At 40.4% G+C, this 24,848-nt stretch overlaps 1 protein-coding gene and 1 long non-coding RNA gene across 3 annotated transcripts in view; both read left to right on the plus strand.

Annotated features, from left to right (window-relative positions):
- Nucleotides 1–24,848, plus strand: part of CCDC102B (coiled-coil domain containing 102B) — an 85,561-nt gene that overhangs the window by 13,685 nt on the left and 47,028 nt on the right. Inside the window, exons 2-6 of one of the 2 annotated variants that reach the window (XM_081014232.1) lie at nt 965–1,568; nt 1,672–1,889; nt 3,727–3,835; nt 12,568–12,684; nt 18,960–19,169. In XM_081014232.1, the coding sequence (XP_080870358.1) occupies nt 993–1,568; nt 1,672–1,889; nt 3,727–3,835; nt 12,568–12,684; nt 18,960–19,169 (1,230 nt within the window). In that variant the 5' untranslated portion in view covers nt 965–992. The remainder of the gene's footprint in view (nt 1–964; nt 1,569–1,671; nt 1,890–3,726; nt 3,836–12,567; nt 12,685–18,959; nt 19,170–24,848) is intronic. The other variant, XM_081014233.1, reaches the window with a different exon arrangement.
- The window catches only part of LOC308481711, a 490,911-nt gene that overhangs the window by 6,806 nt on the left and 459,257 nt on the right, over nt 1–24,848 (plus strand). The window lies entirely within an intron of this gene.

Genomic DNA, 24,848 nt, shown 5'->3' on the forward strand with positions numbered 1-24,848 from the left:
TTTCTGCTTGCCAGACAGAATGACCCCCTTCTCCCCCTGTATGTTGTTCTGGGGTTCCCTGAATCTTGAGCATGGATTTAGGGGCAGTGATATCAAGTGAATGCTTAGTAAATTAATGCCTGCAGAAGAACAGAAAGCTATTGCTCCTATCCAGAGCTGAAAAGAATATGACTTCATTAGTGGGTGACCCTTGTGTGCTGGCTTCCGCTAGTGCACCAGGTTAGTCGGATCTAGACCATTGTAATTTAAATCCAACTTTTATAAATGTTGTTCTCTTTACACCCATGTTTACAACTGCCAGCTGAAGACTGTACTTTATATATGACATGGAATCTAATCCACAGAAGCTCAACAAGACTCAACAATAAGTTTTTGCTTCTGCTGTAATTAATGTGCTAGCCTTTAAGGTGCCACAAGAGCCTTTGTAAGCAGGGCCAGATTTAGGTTTGATGAGGCCCTAGGCTACTGAAGGTAATGGGGCCCTTTTTAAGTCCAACTATCGTTTGTCAACAACAAATTGCCGCTGCTTTTTGTGTTGAATATATGCTATATGGTAATTTATAGACCTAATAGGTAACAAAATATGTATTTCATCAAAGTAATTGTTGAACTGTTGAACTGAAATACACTTAAAAACAATGTTGCTGTATGTAGGTTTTATTTTATTTGTTTTTTATCTTATATTTTGGAAATGTACATCCAGTGGGGTTTTTTCTTTACATTTTTTGGGGGCCCCCAAAAGAGTGGGCCCCTAAGCTATAGCTTGTTTAGCTTATACATAAATCCAGCACTGTTTATAAGTTAAGTCAGTGATGACTGTCATGTTAGATGTAGTGAAGTATTTGCACTGAATTAGAATAATGCATTATTAATGGTCCTATTGATCTGGGGCTTACTTTGCCTCTTGAACTTGGGCTTGTTTTGTTAATGTGTTTATAAATTTAGCCTTCCTTTTTTGCTTCAGGTGTGGAAACAAGTGAATCACCTGAGACATGAATTTTGACTCTGTCTGTAACCAGCAGCTCCTTAGAAACCAACTAAAGGAGCCCCGTGATGTTGAAGCACAGAACTGTGCCAAAGCATGTAGCACCTGCAACTCCAGTGTTGTATTGCCAAGAATACTTCCACCCCCATCCTACCGTCCCTCTGTGTATATTTATAACAGCAGCGACTGGGAAATTTGTGAGGAGTTACGGCTTCGAGAGCTTGAAGAAGCCAAGGCTAGGGCAGCCCAAATGGAGAAGACCATGCGTTGGTGGTCAGACTGCACGGCCAACTGGCGTGAGAAATGGAGCAAAGTCAGAGCTGAAAGAAATAAAGCCCGTGAAGAAGGGAGGCAACTGAAGCTTAAGCTGGAAGCCTCAATGAAAGAGCTGAGTGCCCTGAAGAAAATAAACCAATGTTTACTCACAGAAAATGAAGATGTGGAAGCCAGGAATGTGAGGAAAAAGAGCTTTGCCTTTTCTGAAATGTGTTTGATGACAGAGGACCATTTAGCATCTCTGGAGAAAAAGCCTGTTAAACATGTCCAGAACAACAAGATTTTTGAGGTGGAAAGTCTCTGTCAGGTAAATAGATATGGGTCTTTTTTAAATCACAAAAATGAACCAATTCCTACCACAGTTCTAAACATTCTGAGGCTGCAATCCTTTAACCACTTTTTCATTTCAGGAAGTTTATGCGACTGAAAACCCTTTAGGAGACCACCGAGATAAAATAATCAATTTGGAGATTCTTGATTCCAGAGGCAAACACACATCAGTTTTTCTGGAAAATCCTGACACAAGCAAAGAGAATGAAACCAGATCTCAGGATGATGAAGTCGTACATATTTCTGTGTTGCATTTGCATCTTCATGAATCAAGGAAAATCTTGCAGAAGGAGCAAAAGTAAGTTAATAACATATTTCCTTTTGTTAAAAAAATCCCCACATTTTTCTCCAAGAAAAACTTTTAATGGGCCAATTTTGGAATAGAATTACAGTGTATTTTGCAGGTAGTGAAAAGTCTAGTTCCAATGCCAAATTCATTGGGGACTAGTTCTTATTTTCCCCATTTATCTTTCTTATTAACTTTGTGAGATGGTGCCTGTCAACAACCTGGAAAAAGAGTAACATGCCTTTATGAAATGTTCTTACAAATCCTACTGTCTGCTCCACTGTGCAGCGTTTTAAGAACTTACTATTGACAGAGCAGTGGTGTTGAGTGTGATTTATTCTGGTATGTACTGCTGGCAGCTGTTGCTAATGATGGCAAATATTTATTCAGTTATTCAGTACCAAAAGTGTGCAAGGATGAGAGACATAAACAAGAGGACATTCTTACCCAGAGAGAATATCATATTAAGAACCAGTTCAAGAGTGTAGCAACAGTGTCCCTGCATACAGTTGTTCACCAGCTTGGTCCTGCACACAACCATATGAAATTAAATTAGCAATATGGCATGTTATCCTGTCCTGTGATTATTTCCAGCTTCACCCCTATCTTGCTAGTTACTGGAGGGCTGACAGTGGCAGAGCAATGAACCCAAGTCTCAGATTTGTCTGTTCACTGAAATACACCTATGGAATCTATGTAACTGAAACTATCATGGAACTAAAGCTGCCATTCTACATTAAAAACATCCAACTGGCAGTCGATGCCATTCAGATAGAATGACAGCATTGGAGGAGACCTTGATGGTCATCTCATCCAGGGCCCTGATACGGATACAAGTTTTTAAAGCATCCTTCCTTCTCGATTCTAAAACATGCAGGGAGCTTGTATGGCTAAAAATGGCTTCCCACTTCAGAAGTTATCCCTCAACATGAAAGAGGCTACAAGGAACTGTGCAACCCTGCAGTTCCTTTGTATCCATGTTGCCCCTTCACATGAGTAATGTGTAAATAAGTACAGTCATACCTTGGAAGTCGAATGGAATCCGTTCTGGAAGCATGTTCGACTTCTAAAACATTCGGAAACCAAAGCATGGCTTCCGACTGGCTGCAGGAAGCTCCTTCAGCCAACCGGAAGCCCTGTCGGGCATTCGGGTTCCAAAAATAGTTCGCAAACCAGAACAGTCACTTCCGGGTTTGCGGCGTTCGGGAGCCAAAACATTCGAGAACTAAGCTGTTTGAAAACCAAGGTACGACTGTATTCAGTATCCCATGGGGAAATCTGATCTTTAGCGTTGCATCAGAACAAATGGTGATTGGGTTTCTTCTGATCTCTATCACAAAAGAGCAGGTATTCCAGGGGAAAGTGGCATGGCAAAGGCAAAACCACATGGACCCATGCCCAGAAGGCGTGGGACAAGAGGGAAACTGCTTGGAAGGCACAGGGGTGCCAACTATAGGGGGCTCTGGGTGCCAGAGCACCCTACCATTGTTGTGGGTTCACCCACACTGCAGGGCCCCCATGCAACTTCTGAGGTCTTGCAAGACATGGAAAACATCCTGTGGCCCAAGTTGGCTCCCCTGGGACAAGTGGAAGTGTGGAGAAGCCCTTTGTCTTCTTCCAGTGTGTTTCAACAACAGCAGCCACTAGGTCTAGCAGCAGCCACTAGGATTAAAACTGCACATGCTTTAGCTCACCTGGATGCAGGATTGGACTGCCCATTGCTTTTGAAAATGCCATTCTCCCTAGCACAAGAACTGCAACAAAACCCTTCCGCATCTTGAAGAATATAGTCCTGGAACCCATGCAATATTTTAAAGTATTGTTTGTTATCGTTCTTGTAACACTGCAGAATCCGCTTATCTCTGGAGAAAGAGATAGAGAAGCTGAAGTCAGAAAAGAATCTGTGGAAATGGAAATATGGGGAGCTAAGAAAGTCCAAACAGCAAAGTCTAAAGCAGGTATGTTGCAAAAGGCAGTTACCATGGGTAACTGGAAAATAAATGAAATTTCTTCTCTTTTGTTGTCTTGCTCTCCCATACGTACAAACCTAAGAGGCAGATTATGAGTTATGCCGAAGTAGAAATGAATACATCTTCCATGTTTTATTACATTTCCATGTCTAGGCCCTACCCTGCTTTCAATCCACCTTCTGTCTGATTTAACATGGAAAATTCAATAAGCATTCCCAGGGTGTGGTTTGAAAAAACACATGTCCACCACCCTTCTGAAGCTGTGTCTGGGTCAAAGTTAGAAGGTCAGAGTTACTGCCTCAGATCCATATGTACACTGCACTGGGATACCTTACAGAAGACACCTGGGCTATAAATGTAATAAACCAAGATATGATCATCTGAACACAGCTTTTTACATATGTTGCTCTACTACTACAACAACAACAATCCCATGGGGTTCTACTATAAGGTAAAATGGATTACACTTCCATACATGATACCTAATGCACCTGCTGAAGGTCATTTTTAGCAAATTGTGTATTGATTGTGTGCTATACAAAATGAAACGATAATGAAAATCTAGTGGCAACTAACTTTTTAATGCTCTAAAATGGAACCTAAGAAATAAGGATCTTGCTATAGAAATATAGCCTCTCCAGAGAACTTGCTCAGGTTTCAAACTTTCATATATACTATCATTTATTTAAGACAGTTATATGCTGATTAACCGTTCACATTTCTAAGCTGTGGACATCAAAACAAACCATAGAAAAGGAAACAATAAAGCAATAAACATAAAATGAACACTACATTGAAATAACCTGCTGGAACAAGAAAGCCCTTAATCATGAGCATGCAGGGGAATGCCTGTCTAATCTCAGTTGGGAGACAGTCTTGGGCCCACTGCACTTAATGCACAGCTTCTAGTAGTCATAAAAACATAATATTCAATGTTAAGTCTCGTTATAATATTATTATCCTTGATTAGAATTCAGTCCTGAGTTGACGTGCCTTCTGAAATAGGGTGCGGAGGGCAGTACATATATAAAATAGTAATAATGTGAGCATCCATCGAAAGCTGCAAACTTATACACACTAACCTGCAAATAAGATGCTGTTCCCAGATATTATAATATATGTCTGTCCTCTGCTAGTCCTATGAAAGTGATGATTAAGAACAGTGTTCATTTTAGTCCAAGAAACTTGCAGGTTCCTTCACTGACCACTGGTGAGCAGTATAGACTTGCAAATGCTTTCTTGCCAATAGCATGAATTCTCCCCCCTCCCAGGAAAATGTATTTGCTCATTATAAAATTGCTTTATGTTAGGTTTTTCTTTTCTTTTCTTTTTTGAAAGGCTGTATTTGTGATTTGAATATATAGCTATTTGTATTAGCACTTACATGTAATTGCATTGCTGGATGATATTGTATGTTCTCCATAATAATTTTTCTCTTAATCTTATGGAAAACATAGCTAGGTTACATAGGTAAATTAAGGCAAATTATCAGACTGGACAGAAAGAGTGTATCTGGATTTTGTTTAATCAATGTGAAGGATGGATGGAAATTATTTTGAAATGCGACGTGTGTGTTCAGTAGGTCTTTCAGCTGCAGGATAAATTGCTTGTAAAATGTATGGTGCAACTATAAATCACCATAATGCTTCCTTAGGGTGATTTCAGATGCTTCATTTTATCCAAAAGAATATTGCATCTTCAAGATCCACATCAATATGGCTTGTTAAAGGTTAAATCGGTTTTTAAATTATGTTTGAAGCAACCTGGGTATGTCTCCATCATAGTACATGACGAGAGAATCAAATTATTGGGTGATTCCAATGTAGAGAAAAATGTTAAAAGAGATTTTGGAGATGCTTCCAACACAATAAAAAAATGGTCCAGTTTATTAAAAAAATTGCACCTGACTAAGTACAATTTGAGCATGGAAACACTGCCAGTAGATTAATGGAAGATTTTATTCCACATAAACAGCTGTCTACAGTGGTACCTCGGGTTACAGATGCTTTAGATTATGTGATTTTGGGTTGTGCACCGCGCTGAACCTGGAAGTACTGGAATGGGTTACTTCCGGGTTTCGGCACTCATGCGTGCGCAGAAGTGCTAAATTGTGCTTTGCGCATGCGCAGAAGTGCTGAATCGCACCCCGTGCATGCGCAGACGTGGCGCTGTGGGTTGCGAATGTGCCTCCCGCACGGATCACGTTCACAACCCGAGGTTCCACTGTATTTCTTTTATAATAATAATAATAATAATAATAATAATAATAATAATAAAAAATAATAATAATAATAATAATTTTTATTTATATCCCGCCCTCCCCAGCCGAAGCCAGGCTCAGGGCGGCTAACAACAATAAAACAGTACAAAAGTTTTCTGTCCTGTTCTCAGAGATTATTGTTTTCTTAGATTTATTTATTTTCAAGTTTATATCAGATTATATTATATTATTAATATATTATATTATATTATTTATATCATATTATTATAATTAGATCAGAAGTTTCCAATGTGCTGTATTCAAACTGTTATTGGGGTTCAACTCACATCAACTTCAGCTAGCATGGCCAATGTTAGACATCAGGAGGGCACTACATTGGTTACGCTGACCTAGATTAATAGAGTCCTTAGTGCCTGAGATAACTGCTTGAACAGTTAAAGTAGTGGGGGGGGGGGCGTAATCTCACACTGATTACATCCAAAAAGCTGCAGGGAGACCATAGCAGCTTCTTGAGTGTCTGGAGTCCCACCTTCCTTCCTACTTAGGGGTGCCGGATGCAAAATGGTTGCCAGGGGCAGATTCTTGCATCTTGTATAGAAGAGATCTTCTACACATCTAGTTGTGTAGAAGAGATGATTGTAGTGTTTGTAGTTTAAATGGACAGGACAGAAGCCCTATCCTCTTCTGCATCATGTCCACCCACTGTAGCCCTTTATGCCCCACTTACCTAGAAAGCTGAGTGCCCCTCTGCAGAAACTGGCAAGGCAACAGGTAGAGATGCAGTAAGAAGGTTAACATGGAACTTTGGACTGTGGCCCTTCAATCTTAGCACAAAAGCAAGAGTGGGGAACTGGTGACCCTCCAGACAGTAGCGGAGAGTGGGTTGAGTTGCAGACACTTCCCTGACCTCCTGGCAGATGAGCCACTGCTGGTCACTAGCAGGGGAGGGGCGAGGTGGGGGCAAGGTCACTACAGTGCAAATGCACCAGTCAATTAAATCCAGCACTTTTGCTGGTCCATTGTCACTGTGCCACCATTCCCAGTGTTTCACCCCACCATCTTTAATAACTCACCTGCCAGGAGCTCAGGTAAGCATCTCTACCCTACCATGCCCTATACTTCTGCCTTTGGGTGTTGCTGGACTACAACTTTCATAATCCCTGACCCTTGACCATGGTAACTGGGGCTGATGTTTGGAGACTATCAACATTTGGAAGGCCACAGTTTTCACATGCTTGCGTTAAGTATTATTTTACTACCATGAGCAGCAGTAGGCTTCAGTGTGAATTATAGAACTTTTTAGAAAGCCATCAAATCGGGCTTGCTAACTCCTGAAGCTGAGAAACTAAGAAATGAAACTGAATCAATAGGGGGTGCAAAAGGTCCACCATCTTGAAGCCTTGGCTGTTTCGTAATGTGATAATTTAAAAGCAGTTTTCTCCTCCACTTGGCAAATAGAATGTAAACATACAACCCTACAATCATGCACTGAAATTCTGTGTACAGTGTTCAGATAAGTACCCACACCTGCTGCAAATGTAAACATACATCCACACCTGCTTAATTAAGTATGTAGAAAGAAGAGAAGTTAGATTTGTTCTTCCATACAGCTCCTGAAACTATGTATTTCTTTTATTTTAAAAAAATCAAACAAGTTAGAATGTAAACAGAACTGTATCAACTTTGAAACAAAAGAAGGGCATGGAAGAGACTCATTCAAGCATCTTTTCTCTGTGTCTTATTTAAAGCACAACTTGATTTAGTTCAGCCTTTATGTTTTATGGAGCTGTATGCTGGCGATTGTATGGAAAACCAATATGCTTCCTCCTCTGCAAAATTAAAAGAGGGGAGGGGAAACCTCTTTCCAGCTTGGTAGATATAGATGTGACCATGAGATGTGTGGGTAATACACGATCTATGCTTAAGGTTGTATCCCTGTACGTTATCCTCAGAGTTGACCCATTAAAATTAACAGCCCTAAATTGGTCATATCCATTAACTTAATGTCTATTCTGAGTAGACCTAACATTAGATAACCCATTTTTTAAAAATAATAATAATCATGTAATTTAGATTGTTTAATAATAGTAACAGCAACAGAAACGTAAAAGGGTTAAACACTATCTTCTTCATAAAGATAAATTCATTCACATTTGACATTTTATGTCGTCCCCCCCCCTTGAAGGATGTTTGCTGAAAATGTTTTCCCAATACACCATGCCTCTTTACAGTGGCTTTTTCTGTCACTAAAAAGGGGGCAGGAAATGAACATGTTTGCCTGGCTTGCCAGCCAATCATTAGTGCGGCCAAATGCAAAAGTGGGCAAGGTTCCTGCTCCTTTAAGAACTGTGCAAAAAAGGGGGGTGGAATTGACACCAATTTCCAACAAAGTGTCCTCTTCAAATCAGGTAGCCTTCAGATGTTTTGGACTATGACTGTCATCCTTCTTAATCCTTGGTCACACTGGCTGCGGCTTATGGGAGTTGTCCAAAAAATCTGGAGGGCACCAGATTGAAGAAGGCTGAGCAGTAACACAAGGTATTATCTGGCAGAGGTGTTGACCTGTCCTCCCAGCAGGTGAGTTACTGCTGCTTACTGGGAGGGGGTGAGGTGGTGCCACTATGGATCACTGATGCTTACGGGGGAGAAGGAGAGGAAGAGGGGTGATGTGGCAGGGAGGTCTGTGTAGTGAAAATGCACCAGCAGAACCAATATGCCGCTCCTGCTGATGTGTTTGCACTGTGATGACCCAACCACCTTGTCACCTCTTTCCCTCTCATAAGCATCACCGACCCATTTTCCAGCAACCTAGTGTAGCAGGTCCACCCCAATGGGCAATCCGCATGTTCCCAAGACTGGTTGAGGGGTTGTTGCAAAAACCAACAATTGTTTCAATAAGACACAGGCCATTTCTCCAGGGAATCTCAAATGCCTCCATAATCTTTCCTGTGTTTTTTATGTATCTGCAGCTCAGAAACACCCTAGTTTTTCCTCCACCTGCTTGTTCTTTGTTAGAATTCTTGCTCAGCTGCAAGTTAGATTTCTGCTGACTTCAAGATTGTCACCCTTTTTTCCACATGGAAGTTTGTTGCCCAGAATAAGTGTGTGTGTAGGGGGGGAGGAAAGTACTTTCACCAGCTGTTGGATAGGAGGAAAGATTTGCAAGAGTCAGACCAATCTCCCTAATGACTGTCAAAGCTCCATATGTTAGGAAGAAGATTGTAGTGAAGTGTTGCTTCCTTTAAATAATAAACAAGCAAACTCAACTTCAAATCATGAAGACCAAGCATACCCCGCTGTCACATTCACATCCTTTGCAGCAAAGGGGCAACGAACAGCAGTAATACAATGCGGTTTCAAGTACCATTAAAACGTTGCGTTTGATGGAAGCATGGCACCATCCTTTGAAATGTAAACCAAATATCTGTTGTGAAACCTTGAAACACATGTGGGAATTAGCAAAGACTCTTTCTGCTTCCTGCAAAGTTAGGATGTCATTGAGGCAAATTAAGAGATGAAAGCTCGTGTTTTTACGTCAGATCTTCTGGTTCAGAATGCCCCAAAGCAGCTGCCCTTTGGAGACTTCAAATTAAATTAGAAGAAATAATTGCTATAATCCCTTTGCCTAAAACAATTTTTGCCATTTACATAGGGTTTTGAACACAGTTTGTATAATCTATTACCACTGCCACCCCTGCTGGTTTCTTCTGTCATAATCCAATCAACTACTAGAAAAGCATGCTAATGAGTCTTTAAAAATCCCATTTGGAATGAACATCAGGGGCTCCAGCTTTCCCTGCCTAGTTGTGGAATCTAAATTCGCAAAGTTCTCAAAAGCAATCTAGATGAAGCAAGGTGATACACGGGATTGTGGTTTTTGTTTTTCTGTGATGGAAATTCTTCTCTTCACTATGTGTAAAAACTTTATTATAGCAGAATGGAATGATAAATCCCTGATAGCATATATAACATGACCCCCACTAAATCAGTTCTGGGTACATTCACAGTATCTTTCCATCACATAGAAGTAACACCCTACTGGCCTGATCCTGAATTTGCTTCAATTGGAAGTTCAATGAGGCTTAGTCAGTGCACACAAGATTACAGACTAAGGGTGTGTATACATTGTTGCTACATCGTTATTTCTTCAGTTTGGATCAAAGCTATTTTGGCAGCAGACACATCAAAAACAAGAAATGTTCACGGGAAATGACAGGATAGATATGGATTGTTATTGCAAGCATCATGTATACAATGCTTCTTAAACCATCAATGTGACCATTAACATTAAAAATCTGGCAATGGAAAATTCCTCTGATGCCTACCTTCCTTTGATGCTCTAAGCATGTGCTTATTTTGCTTAATGGTTAATCTAACCTAGGTATTTATGCAGTCCAAAAAAGAGAAAGTAAAAAGTAAAAATATTGACCCCTTTTAACCGGTGGCTCTCCAGTTATGGAATCTGATTCCATGTGAGCTCAGGCAAGCCCCTCCCTTGTTAAATTTAAATGAGTCTTAAAGATTCCACTTTTCACAATGGCCTTTGGAGCTCAGTCTAAGGTATTGGATGCTGTTCTGTGCAGCTGGGTGGGTTACTTTGGTGGTATGCTGGCGTGTATCTTCCTGAGGTGGAATTGGATATTTTAATGGTTTTAACTAGTTTTATTGTTAGATTTTATGGATTTCTATTTGTACATGGCCTCGAGCCACTTTGAGAAGCAAATCTTGTTTACAAAGCAAGCTAAAAGCTTTTAAAAATAAATATATATATTTAAAAATACACTGATTTTACAAGTTTTTACAATGAAGAATCCAGTGCTGATAAGAGGATTTCGGAACTTAATGCTTTTATTGCTAAGTGCATTTCTGGACTAATACTTTATACTGGCCCATCTTAGACAGCTAGGCCCCAAATTGAAGCATTTGACATCTGTTCTTATGTTGTATTTTGCAATAAAATACAGTAGTTTCACTCCTGGCACTTTTGATTGGCTTTCCCAATCTGTTCTTTTCAAAGGGGGCCATCCACATTCATTAAAATCAATGTGGATTTTGCTATTGTGAGTCAATGAGGCAAAACAGAAGAATGGGCCCAGCAAATCATCATTCCTTCCATAAAATTGTGCTTGAAAAAAATACTCATTATTTTCTCTTTGTCTCTGTTGTAGTGTTGGTTTATGCTGAACTGTGACATTAGAATGGGTGATTCCTTGTGACAGTTTCAGCCTATAATTGCCTATAACAATTGGAGTTTTCTATTTGCCTATGCTAAGCTTTGCAGTGGTGGTATGAATTTAAGTGTTCTACACTTGTGAGAGCTCCTTGTGTGTTTTAAAACCCTGGAAAACAAGGTTTTAAACCTCCTCATGTTCATAGTATCTTCTACCTTCAGAAATTCAGGCTCCAGATTGTGGAGGGTGACGACAGATGCAATGCAGGGAAGGAGCTACAGCCTTTGAGCAGGATTCAACTAAGCTGTTGTGCTACAGAAGGCAGCATAAGAACTCCTGCTAGCACAATGAGACTTCCCCCTTCTCTCACCTCCTCCCCACATAATTTCACAGGTCAGGTTGGGAGAGTGGGCACAACCTCCCAGAACAGAGCACAGGGTGAAGAGAGGGGAGATCGTTCCACCAAGCAAGCAGAAAGACTTGTGCTGATGGAGCAATCTCCTTAGCGTGATGTTGCATTCCTTTCTGTTTCCCTAATCATCCCGCTCATGTGCTAAAATAAAGAGTCGCAATCCAGTGAGTTTATTTAGCAGCATACTTTAAGCCAAGGCGAGTAACCTCAGGCAGAGGAACAAAGCTGGTCCTCCAGGCCTCTCTCTTTCACCCTAGAGATTCTCTCCTGACCATATGCTCACCTATTGGCTACATCCTCCTTGAATGATTTTGCCTGGCTGGAATGTGTTCTTGCATTGTGACAGTGCCTCTTGCTTGCTTATCAGGGAGAAGTACAGAGAATGTGGGTGTGGGTGTGCCTGAAACCTCTGGCTTTTATATGGCTGGAATGTAATTACTGGGCAAAGGTGAGCATCACAGCCATTGCTCTGTTTACTTTTGCATCTGGACCTGTTCACCACTGAGATGTAGCAAACCTGGAGAGCCAGTGTGGTGTAGTGGTTAAGAGCGGTAGTCTCGTAATCTGGGGAACCGGGTTCGCATCTCCGCTCCTCCACATGCAGCTGCTGGGTGACCTTGGGCCAGTCACACTTCTTTGAAGTCTCTCAGCCCCACTCACCTCACAGAGTGTTTGTTGTGGGGGAGGAAGGGAAAGGAGAATGTTAGCCACTTTGAGACTCCTGAAGGGGAGTGAAAGGCGGGATATCAAATCCAAACTCTTCTTCTTCTTCTTTTTGCCTATGAGAGAATGTGGCCTTCAGGGCTAAAAAATTGTTTCCTTACCCCTGTTTTAAGCCATCTAGAGAATATCGTTCAGATGATGCTTGCAGATGATATCCTAATATTTCAGTGATGAGCCAACTTCTATTTTTCAGTTTGGTATACATAATGATGTACATCAGACTGAAGTAACAAGAATCACAGAAGGTTTAGAGGAAGACACTGGACCCAAATCTCAGAACTCTGTGAAGATCTGGGACTTACAAGCAGAGGTATGTTTAGATATTTCTGAAGTGTGTGTTTACACAACAAAAGTTTATAGATCCCTTAGAATTATTTTAAATATGCTTTCCTAAATATATGCAGAACACATGGGACCCTAGATGTAAGTAGTATTTATATCGGGGTGAAGGTTTCTATGGGAGACTATTAGGAGTCTGAAAAAACATATTGGAAGAGCACATTCAGTACATCTTGGTTGGAAAACTATTGGTTGAATAGTTTTTAAAAAACATTTTCATAAATTCAGTTATTTTTGTCTTTGGGAATCTGGAGAAAATGAAGAGTTAGAATAAATGTTGATATTAAGGGAGGGAAAGGAGAACAACAAATTCTGTCTTTGAATAGTTTGCTACAAAAGGGGTTTTAAAAAGGTAGAGTGGAGAATGATTTATATATACATGACTGAAGGGCCATGTACAAGTTCTTTGGATGAATCAATTTGAGAGACCCATTTTCCCTCCTTAGTTTCTTTGTGTAAACTTTAAAATGACTATTTGAGAGTAGAGAAGTTCAGGTAGGACTCTTAGTTTTGTGAGATTAAGATTAGGTGTGAGTTCTTGAATACACTCATATAGAAAATGTCCCCCCCCCCCTACAAAATAGAGTTCTGCACAAGCATGTTATTGTAAGAGCATTCACAAAAGAGAGAAAAGTTTGTCATTTAGGACACCATGAACTCCTAATCATTAAAGATACAGTTTTCACTATGGAATTTCTAAAAGACAAATTTACCGTACTTTTCCGTATATAAGATTATGCTTTCTTACTTAAAAACTATGTTAAAAATTTGGGCTCATCTTATACATGGATAGGTGGCTTTTGCGATACGTGCATTTTCTAGCACCCCCCCCTAAAAAAAGCTGGACAACTCTGGGCCGCCACCCCCCCAAAAAAGCTCAACAACTCAGGGCAATCTCCCCCCATTTTCTAAATTTTGCGTCCCCCAAAATAGGGGGCGTCTTATACACAGTAGCGTGCTATACACGAAAAAATATGGTAATATCTTTGGCCACAAATCCTTATCTCTCTCTAGCGTATCTTCATAGAAAATTAAAAGTATTTCCTCTCCCTCACTTTTTCACTAATGTGAAAAAGCACCCAACCACAGCACACTGTGTATAAACCCCACACAGGGAGGCAGCAAGGCATGATTTTCATCAGGATGACAGTATGGAGAAAAGGGAGGTTTAATATGTTTCCCTTGCCTCTAACTGATCCTGATGAAAATTACACCCGTTGCACTGCTGTATGGAGAAACAAGACAGAAAAAACTCTCACTGTTGCCACAGAAAACAGTTTCTGAAGGAAGGTGTTTTTTTGCCAGTCCCCCCTGTAGATCACTTGTGCCTTCTGAACAAGAATGGGAGACCATTTCAAGTGGCATCGGAGTTGGTGTCTAGGACAGTAGGGATGGGATAATAGGTAAGACTTTGCCCTTCTGTAAGCTGGAGCCTACAATGGAATAGTAGCATTCATTTACAGCAGGGATATCCAACTCCCAATAGACTACGATCTACTCACAGTATAAAAAAACTGGCAGTGATCTACCCATTGTCAGATCATTGTTACTGAGCTTTTTCTTGGGGGGGGGAGATTGCTGAGGGGCCAGAGATCTACCAGGAGCACCCCGCGATCTGCCAGTAGATCACGATCTACCTGTTGGACATGCCTGATTTACAGGATCACAACTGGGCATCCCAGACAGTATATTTTCAACAGCAGCTGTTTTCAGACATTTTAAGATGATGAAACCATTGTATTAGTTTACTGCCAAAAGCTTGCTTGCGTGTTTATGGACCTGGAAATGGGAAACTGGTAACAGGCTGGTGGAAAAGTCTTAAGGGAGACAAAACATGAGATAAAATGAGTAGTGTGGATGATCCGATGTGCTTATCAAGGGCATAATGGTATTAAAATACTCTCTGGATGTCATTTGCTCTATGCAACCTGTCATCAATGTATAGTCAGGATACCTCAGAAACTATTGTTTCAAAGTAGCTTCCCACTGCAAACCATATATGACTGCTCTCCTCTCATTTAAAACCTGTGCAATTGTAGCATAGCTCTTTTGAACACTAATAGTCTTGTATTGATTTTATTTTGTCCTTGTTGAGCTCTTTAAATTTAAAACAGCTGTTTTGCCAGTAGTTGTTCAGGATAGCCTGAGGCATTGCTCTGTTGTCATTAACAAGGATTCATGACCCCCTGGTGTAGGAAGTCTTTAGGTCATTTTTGGGTTGCTTGTTTATGAAGAAAAAGAGGGTGAGCATTAAAAATGGACTTTTCAGTAGGGGTTATCAGAGTAAAATTTCCCCCAGAAACATAGTAAATTGATAATAACAAACCTCCTCTGCTGTGAATAGGCTTCTGTATGATGTAAAGTAGTAAAAAGAATATATATATATATATATATATATATATATATATATATATATTCACACATATACACACACAAGTGTTGTTCCCAAAAGTGGTTATGGTTCAAAGCATGCATGACAATTGCAGAGTCATTTGTTTAAAAACTGCCCTAATTATGTATAAAGCAAGAGACAATTTTAGAACAAAAGGGGCACATGGATGAGGAGAATGGAACCTTTCCTTTGGGGAATGGTCATAGCTCAGTGATAGAGCATCTTCTTTGTTTGCAAGAGGGTTCTAGGCAACTTCAGGTAGAGCTGAGAGGGGCCCCAGTCTAAAACTTTGGAGAGCCATTGACAATCAAGGTAGGTATTACTGAGCTAGATGAACCAATGGTCAAACTCACTAAGAGGCAGTTTCCTTTGTTTCTCCCACCACCTTCTGTTCCTAGGTTGCGTTCACACAGCAATTTATTTGGGGCATCTCCAAACTCAGCCCTCCAGATGTTTTAGGACTACAATTCCCATCATCCCTGACCACTGGTCCTGTTAGCTAGGGATGATGGAAGTTGTAGTCCCAAAACATCTGGAGGGCCAAGTTTGGGGTGCCTGCCCTAACTCGTAATTTCCACATTATATTTGAGCTTTCACACAATGTAAATCCCACTTCTGGGAATCTAGAGGAAGTTGAGAGTTCATTTCCGTGTTAATTGCTTCCAGGGGAAAAAAATCATTTGCAAATCCATTAACCCAGAAAACTGTGGGGGTAAAGTGACAAAATTAGGGGCAGTAGACCAGCATACAGTTATTTCCTGCCTATTTTATGGGAGAAAGCATATAGGGAAAAGAAGCACACACATATGGAAAGGGTGAGAGAGTAGCGACATGGCCCAGTGACATTTGTTGTGCGTCACAGCACACTCACGGGTGTGACTGAAATTTAGCATGATGTGCTAGTATATTGGTCAGAAAGCCATAGTTCCAGAAAGCAACTGCTATTCTATTAAATCATTATTAGCAGGCATCATTTTACAGTCTGAAGAACCATTCCTCCGCTACAATAATAAGTAAAATGTCCTCTCTCCAATCAAAAAATGAAGAAAAGCCTTAATGTAATAGGTAAGTACAGGCTTCCTTAACCTCAGCCCTCCAGATGTTTTGAGATTACAATTCCCATCATCCCTGACCACTGGTCCTGCTAGCTAGGGATCATGGGAGCTGTAGGCCAAAAACATCTGGATGGCTGAGGTTGAGGAAGCCTGGATAAGTAGAACATGTCTTTGGAACATTTTGAAATGTTCCCAAACATATAGCCTTGGAAAGAGTTCTGTATCGTATCAAAGCTTGTACACAAATACCAGGCCAATCTTTGTGTTTTCTGTGTGTTTTGTTCTGTGGGGACTACACAAAGATGTAGTCCCCACATTATTTTAGGTATTTACTTTATTGCAATGCAGTCTTCAAACTGAAGAAAAGCAATCCATTTAATAGAAAAAATCCATTTAATAGAAAAAAATATTTTTATTCAAGTAAATTTTTTGGATATGTGAACTGAAATTTCTCAGATGTCCAGGATAGATATACTTGCCTTTTTACCCCATATCTATGAGTCAGGTAGTCCTACCTGCCTAATAGTTTGGCTGGAATTCACTCTTGGATGCTTTTGTAATTTCTTTCCTTTCCTGAATCCAGTGAAGAATAAAAATTACATTGATTAGTCAGCACTGCAGAAAGATGAATTGCTTAGGATGGAAATTAAGGACCGAACTAAGCATTCTACACCAGATGTTGGTAACATTTGCCTGCTAGTTCTGTTTGCTTTTTATGAAAAGCAGTCTTCCAGCTTCAATCATTAGCCTTCAAAATTCACACTTCTCGAAATTATGCAATTCAGTTCTCCAACCCCAAAATATGTACAAAACACATATATATTAGTGAAAATAACACAGAAAATGGGGACATTGCTTGTAAAAATATGTGCATTAGGTAACATTGCATAAAAATGAATATATTAGAAGAAATGCTGGTGAATTTCCGTAAGGACTTTAAGAAAAAAAATATTATAAAGTGTACGATAAAATACAAAATGGCAGTTGTCCATCGCTAGCTGCAATGTCCCTCTGGAATGCTTTTAAGGTGTGAGAAGCTTCATCTGAGTACTCCTCGTGTTGCAGTACTTATATTTTCAGAGGATCCACAGATCACATGGACTAATCAGCTGACAAGACTGTTTTTCATTTCCTAACTTGTTTCCTAACATTTCCATCTATGTCTTCGACTAGCCATAACTAGTGAGCAATAGGTTGTTGTTTTTTAAATGGTTACTCTTTGCCACCATACTAGTCTTCATCAAAAAATATATTGGAAATATATATATATATATATATATCCTGGGTTTGGCCAGAGTTTACATCTTCTATACTTTTGTGCTGATAGTATGAACAATGAAAAATGCAAGTTAGTCTAAGAAATCAATAAACCTGGCTTCAGATACTGCTTCTTTTCTTCTGTATGACCCATCAGATGATACCAAGTTACGAAAAGACAGTATGTATGTCTCTCTAAGTAAAAAAATTCCTTCCTGTAGCACCTTAAAGACCAACTAAGTTAGTTCTTGGTATAAGCTTTCGTGTGCATGCACACTTCTTCAGATACACTGAAACAGAAGTTACCAGATCCTTCTATATATTGAGAAGGTGGGGAGGGGTATTACTTAGAAGGGTGGTGGGAATCGGAGATTGGCAGATAGCTGAGATGAGCCTGTTGACGACTCTTAACGACTGTAATAGGTCTTACAGGAAAAGGCAAGGGGTGAGAAGGTGAGAAATGGCTTAGTCATGTATAATGAGATAAGAATCCGATGTCTCTGTTCAGACCAGGTTTCTCCTACAGTCGTTAAGAGTCGTCAACAGGCTCATCTCAGCTATCTGCCAATCTCCGATTCCCACCACCCTTCTAAGTAATACCCCTCCCCACCTTCTCAATATATAGAAGGATCTGGTAACTTCTGTTTCAGTGTATCTGAAGAAGTGTGCATGCACACGAAAGCTTATACCAAGAACTAACTTAGTTGGTCTTTAAGGTGCTACAGGAAGGAATTTTTTTACTTCGACTATGGCAGACCAACACGGCTACCCATCTGTAACTGTATGTCTCTCTGTATTGTTATGAGTTTGTGGGTTCAAGACACCTATAATTTATGGATTTAATAGGTGTTAGAATTTATTTAATGCTTGTAGAGTTAAACTGGAAGTCAGACTCTTAGTAGTAGCTGGATTCATCTTCCCTTGTTAGGAGATCACCTGACAGATATGACATTAACAGAGAACAAAGACAAGGAGATGGGCCATCATCAAAGCAGAGACTCTCTGCGCAAATGGGTAGAGCTCCACCCTGAGCTCTGAGATTGGTAGTCAGTAGACAAGGCCAGAGATTTTGTTAGGAGGAAGTTTTAGTATTTCAGCTTTCTGTGGCCTGATCAAGGGGGAAAGGTATTGGTCTGTTAAAAGCAAGTGAGAGAGTGGGGCCAGAGCACAATGTGGACTACCTGCTTTGAATTGGGAGACTGCAGCAGTGGGAGAGATGGGATTCTCTTGCAGTGTAATGCTTTGAAGCACTACACTGTAGCGTCAGGTTATATATATGTATAAATAAACCATATAGCATAAAGACATGTAACAGTATATAAGGAGCTAGGAGCTCCATGCATAAATCCCAGCAGAATCCTGGGAGCTGTTCTGTATGTCATAGCTGCTTGACATCTCAAGCATATTAAGAACCCTGGATTAATTTGCCTGCATAATAGTTGCATGGGCCCACAAGTTTAATTTGCCTACAGCTGTGTGTCTTTTCCAGGAAAAGGGTTCTTGCCTTCACAGATTCTGCCATCCTCCTCTTCCATTTTCCAGACGGAAATACCACAGCCTGAAAGTACATCAGTATGGGAAAGAAGAAAAAACCTTGAAATAGAAAATCAAGAACTGGGTATAGACAACAGAAGATTAAAGGCCAAGATGAAGGATCTTCAAGATCTTCTGGACAGAAAAAGTAAATGGCCTGCAATTCATCTGTGTGGAGATCTCAAGATACCATACAGTGAACTGCTGGGGGGAAATAAGGTATGATGCTTAGTTACTTAATTCAAGCATTTCGGCAAGGGGTAGTTTGAGCTGTAGCAAATACTTCTCCCGCATTTCATCCTCATCCCTGACTTCCACATTTTAGATGGGGCTCTCTTATGGAGAAAGTGCCTATACAGAGACCTGCATCCAAGCTAGAAACCTGCACATTCTACAGAGTTCTACACCTAATGTGTGAACATTGCAGTGGAGCCTAAAAGCTGCATAATTTTGGAGGTGGAGCCAGTGGTGGGACCCTTTTCTACACATGATGCCACCTGACACAACTCATAGCAGAAGGGAGCTTTAATTGAATTTATTATCAGCATTCTTTTCTGCATAAAATATCAATTACCCGGTCATGATTTCTGCATTAAACATGTTATTAATTATATTTATACTTCACACAATAATAGTACAAATAAGCATCAAAGGAATATTATTATAGCTATAAAAAGCACTTTTTTTCAATGAATATTTGAAGATAATTGCTTTAGCAGTCTGCCAAAAGTCAGGGGTTTTTGCAGTGGGTCAGCCAAACAGAATTTTATAGGATGCATCCACACTGGCTGTTTGTGCATGATCTGCTATGGTTATATGTGATATTCATGATTTCAGACAATAGCTTGCATTGTAAATCACCAGAATATTCATGAAAGCATATCTATAGCAGCCTATAAGACTGCTCTATCTGGATAATGGTAACACTATTAAGAAGCAATAGAGTTAGAGTGGATCAGGACACTGATCAAATAAATTCCTCTCGTGTGTTTAGAGTTTGTTTTGAATTGCTTCTTTTTGGTAGCCCAGACCAGGACCACATCTTATGGGAAAAAATAAAATAAAACAACAAGATAATGTAGCATGAACAGAAGATCATTTATCTTCATTGGATGTGTTGCCAGTGCTTAATTTGTAAAATGAGTGGTGTCAGTGCTCAACAGTGCCAGATGCTATCACAGGAGCTTTGGGCTGACTGTCAGTACAGTACTGGGGGGGTGGAATTCTGCATTTACATAGAGGCATTTATCCCTCTCGCCAAATGCAAAGGATAGCATGCAAGTCTAAGAGTTTGAGGATCCAGTTGTTGCTGTTGGAATGGATTGTGGGGTTTAAGTCAGGCTGGCTTTAAAGGTACACCAGAAAAAAACACAGAATACCCAGCCCTCAACATCCCAAAGTACAAAGACTGTACAATTTACTCATTAGTCAAAGAAGTCTTTAGGTTTCCATTTTCTAGGCAGGCTAGAAGCCACCAAAGATATAGAGCTGGGATAGGTGGATAGCCAGTGTTGTGCCCTCCAGGTGTTAATGTCTATAACCCCCATTATTCTTAGCCAATAGTTGTGCTCCATGGAGCTGATGGAAGTTGAGGTCCAGCAACATTTGAGGGGCAGCACATTGGGTACCCCTGTTGTAGACATAAGAGAAAGGGAAGGGGGACAGATAAGGAACTAAGGCTAGAGAAAGGGGGAACCAGCCTGAACAGGAGACACCACAGAACAAAAAGGATGTGAGATTTGGAAAAATCCATCCCAAGTTAAAATCAAGAAGCCAAAGGAAATAGTTTGGGGGTAGCATTTACAAGTCAAGCATTTATTTATTTATTAAGTTCTTACTAACTGCATTCACTGGTCTAGAGGAGCAGCAATTATTCTCAATGTGTGTAGTAGTTCCATGCATTATTGCTCACTTGGGCAGCTGCCTCAAGACCAAACTAAATGAGACACCATTCAAGCAATTAGCTTTTTAAATAACGGCATGAATGGGAGCTTTCCCCTTTATGCACATAGCAGGTATTGGGGCTTGATCCAGACTGAGAACCAGGGAAAGGATAAAAGGTAAAAGGTCCCTATCCTGTGTCAGGGTCCCAATCCAGATCAGCACCCTTGTGCTTGCTATTTACATTAAAACAACAACAACATCATCAACAACAACAACACTGGTAATTGTGTGACTGGTGTCTTATCAAGTTTGGTCCTCAATTAATACTTTAGCTGGTCCAACCTACATTTGATTTCAAATTCCCACTTGGATGCCAACAATCAAGTGATTGACAAGAGAACTATTTACAAAGGAAAGGAAAAGAAAAGAGAGAGTCAGTCATGGGAGCTCCATTCATACGAATACAGTTCTAAACCAGCTTTTTCAACACCACTGCTTTCTGCACAAGAACCAGCCTATGGACATTGCAGGAGGCTGGACTAGATGATCCTCAGGGTCTCTTCCAACTCTACAATTCTATGATTCCATATCAGAGTTGCTACCTCTGAGATATATACCTCAGATAATAGGCTCCCACCCTTAAATAAGTAACTCGTGTGACTGTGCCTCCCTAGCTTTAGCAGTGTTTCTTGTTGTCATTGAAAGAAAAATAGCCGAAGTGTGTAAAGAAAAATAGAGAAGTGTGTAGCCTTCTCTTTCCGATCATGAGCACAATGCCTTGGGGATAAATGTTGAGACAAGATTATATCTGAATTTGGACCAACTGTGTATTTCTCTGTTCCATGGAGAGACTCCAGTTACATGAAACTTTTAGACTATACTAAAAACAAAATATGGGTTTTATTTCACCAGGCTTTTGTGTTGACCCCTTTACTGTGATAGAATAACGCATTATTACTTTTCCACCTTTCCATCTACAGTTTCTATGACTGGTATATATCATATTTCCCTTTAGCCCTACTGCCAAGTTTTTTAGACAGCTGCCTTGATTGCATGAAAGATGTGTATCAAATCTAATCTTCACTGTACTTGAAACTTTTAAAAAACAACCTACAGTTTTTTTCAAATATATTATGAATGACTGTAGGAAATGTGGTTTTACTGTATTTTATTAGAGATATAAAATATAGGAATCAAAATGCTTTACGTGGCCTATGCAAGTTTTATATACTTCAACTTTTAACTACTCATATGACAGCTGAAAGCAGGGAAATATATCATTCACATGGAAATTCATATCTATGTTTTAAAAAACATTTTCCTAAAACTATATTTGCGATCATAGCAGCTCATAGCTTATCTTTAAATACATACATGGGTTACAAGCTTTCCCATGTCAAGAATAGCAAATTGATGACTACCATCATTTGATCTGGATTAAATAGATGGTTGGAAGGTGTGTCTGTGTGGGGAGAGATTCAGACTAGAAGCATTAGATGTATTTTAATTTCCAGCGATATAGTGAGTTTATCTGGCTAAGTTTCCAATGACCTAACTAATCGGCTTACAAACTGATACTGTATGCTGTTACAGAGAGAAAAGAGAAAAGGGATGCAGTGGTAGCAGGAGGAAAAACAAGCAGAGTAAGGAGGTCCATTTGCTTTCAGATACGAAGTGGAGCCTATGCAGGTTCATCAGAGTCACTGGGTCATCAGCCCCATCAGTTATACCTGTTCTCCACCCGCTGCATTCACTTGCAAACACTTCCCACCTCCCTAAAATGGGACAATTTCATTTAGCCTAATGTATAGCATGAGATCATTCATTCTTAGCCAGCAGACCTGTCCATAGTGAGGAATTAACTCTTTATTGTCAAAAGTACACTTACAAGTTAGGAAAGGGCATGTCTATCAATCCCAGGTCTCTTAGCTACTCCTAGGTGTGCACCCAATACAGCAACAGCGAGGCCCCGCCTCCAGCCTCTGCTTATGTATCTCCCCCACCTGGGCTGCATGCAAGCAGGGAACAACTCTGCCTGCATGAAGGGCCATCTTTACCGGGGGGGGGGGGCGGAGGGGTTTCTGTACATCCCCAGTATGGAAGAGACTGTGACCCACATCTAGTGGAGCTGTGGGCATGCGTTAGCAGAGTTCCTCAAGAAGCGAGACTGTGTAGGTATGCAGCATCAAGAATTTTTCTTTATTTACAGCAAATCAAAACAAAAAAACATGGCTAGCGTGAACAGCATCTCACACATGCATCTTCTCTGTTTGAGAGCAGAGAACAAAAAGCAGAAGAACAAAAGCACAAAGAACGGAAGTTCTCTGGTATGAGTTTCTGTTCCCACACTTTCAGCAGTATGGAATGTAAATAAGGATCACATGATCCAGCAATGAGAGAATGAATTACTGTAGTACTGTACTGACATCCTCCCCCATTTCATGATATCATTGCTACAGACTTCAGGAGAGTTGCAGCTTATTTACAAATACACTCAGTTGTTCCTTGTTAACAACTTTTGACAACAAATCAGCAGGAATTTCCTTTCCTGGCATATAGGACACATTTATGAGCTCCCTGTGGATACAATCCCTTGCATGACATAACTTGATCTGCAAGTATTTGGTTCTTTGCTTACACCCTTCAGAATTAAGCAAAGCTAAGCATGATTTGTTGTCCTGATAAGCCTGTATAGGACATGACACAGTATGAAATGTAAATAAGGATCACATGATCCAGCAATGAGAGAACAAATTACTGACAAGGGGTGCGGGGCACCCGGGCGCCGAATTCTGGGTGGTGCCAGGTGGGAGAGCAGGGAGAGCTGTCTGGAAAGTCTCGCTCACCAAAGCCAGGAGGAGGGGGAGTGACAGGAAAGAGGGAGAGACAGACAGAAAGAGAACATGCCTATCCAGCGACAGGAGCACGCACATGCTCCAGAACCTTTCCAAGAAGAACTCATATATGCGCATTTGCAAGGGCCCTCCCAGCTCCTCTAGAAATAAGGTTGCTCCCACAATGAAAGGCTGCCCAAGATGGCTCTCCATACGCATGTGCACAATGCCCGCCCATCTCATCTTTCAGACACCTCCCTATGACCGTAAGTGCATGTGTGGAGTCTTTACACTGACTCTCAGTGTGTGGAGTCAGGAGAAGGAAGGGTGGAAGCCCTTGACACTACACCAGTCTAACCAGTCTCTTCCTCCTCCTGCACCTGTTCTTCACTCTCCAGTCGTGCAGCTTCTCCTGCCTCTGACTCTCGTCTCCTGGCTATTGCAGGCTCTCCCAGTTCACCAGTCCTTCTTCCAAGCGCTCAACTCCTAGAGCCCACTCATCTTATTTAGATATAGGAACAGTTCATTTGCAAGTAATCATGCTAGATACATTTTGTACTTCATACGGCCTGCTTTACAGTTTTGTCATGGCTGCATGCTTTTCCTGGGACCAGAATGTTTCATGTTTTCTGTTTGACTTCTAAAAGCCATTTGTGTCCTGCTTCAATGTTAGTGGTTAAGCTGGTTATCGAAAACTATAGTGTGATCATTTTTAGCAGCTGAACTGAACTTTCCAAGGTGTCTATTTCATGAACTTCTGATGAAATTCCATTTTATGACGGCCCCATCTCATTTACATTTAAATCTAACCACTTTCAGACATTCTTCTGAAATGTGTGAATAGAATAGTTCAATTTCAAAAGTGGGGATTGAAAGTGAGATTGTAGAAAGTTTATATGGCAATTTATATTCTAGTGATTGGGACACGGATATTTAAAAGGAGACCTGGGGCATTGTGATAATCAATTAATTCTGTCTGAAATGGAAACGTTAAATCTATGCTTATCACTCATGTTTTGACATTTCTTTGAAATGCAAGCGCCATTGCATATATTTATATCTATGACTTCTGAATATAGATAAATCAGTCTTGATTCAAAATACTGTTAGAAATTGTTGTTCAGTTTTTCCTGTTTATTTCATATATCCGGCATTAGAGGGACATTTAATATGTTAGAAG

The sequence above is a fragment of the Podarcis pityusensis genome (assembly GCF_964106645.2).
Source record: "Podarcis pityusensis genome assembly, chromosome: 7".
NCBI classification, from domain to species: domain Eukaryota; kingdom Metazoa; phylum Chordata; class Lepidosauria; order Squamata; family Lacertidae; genus Podarcis; species Podarcis pityusensis.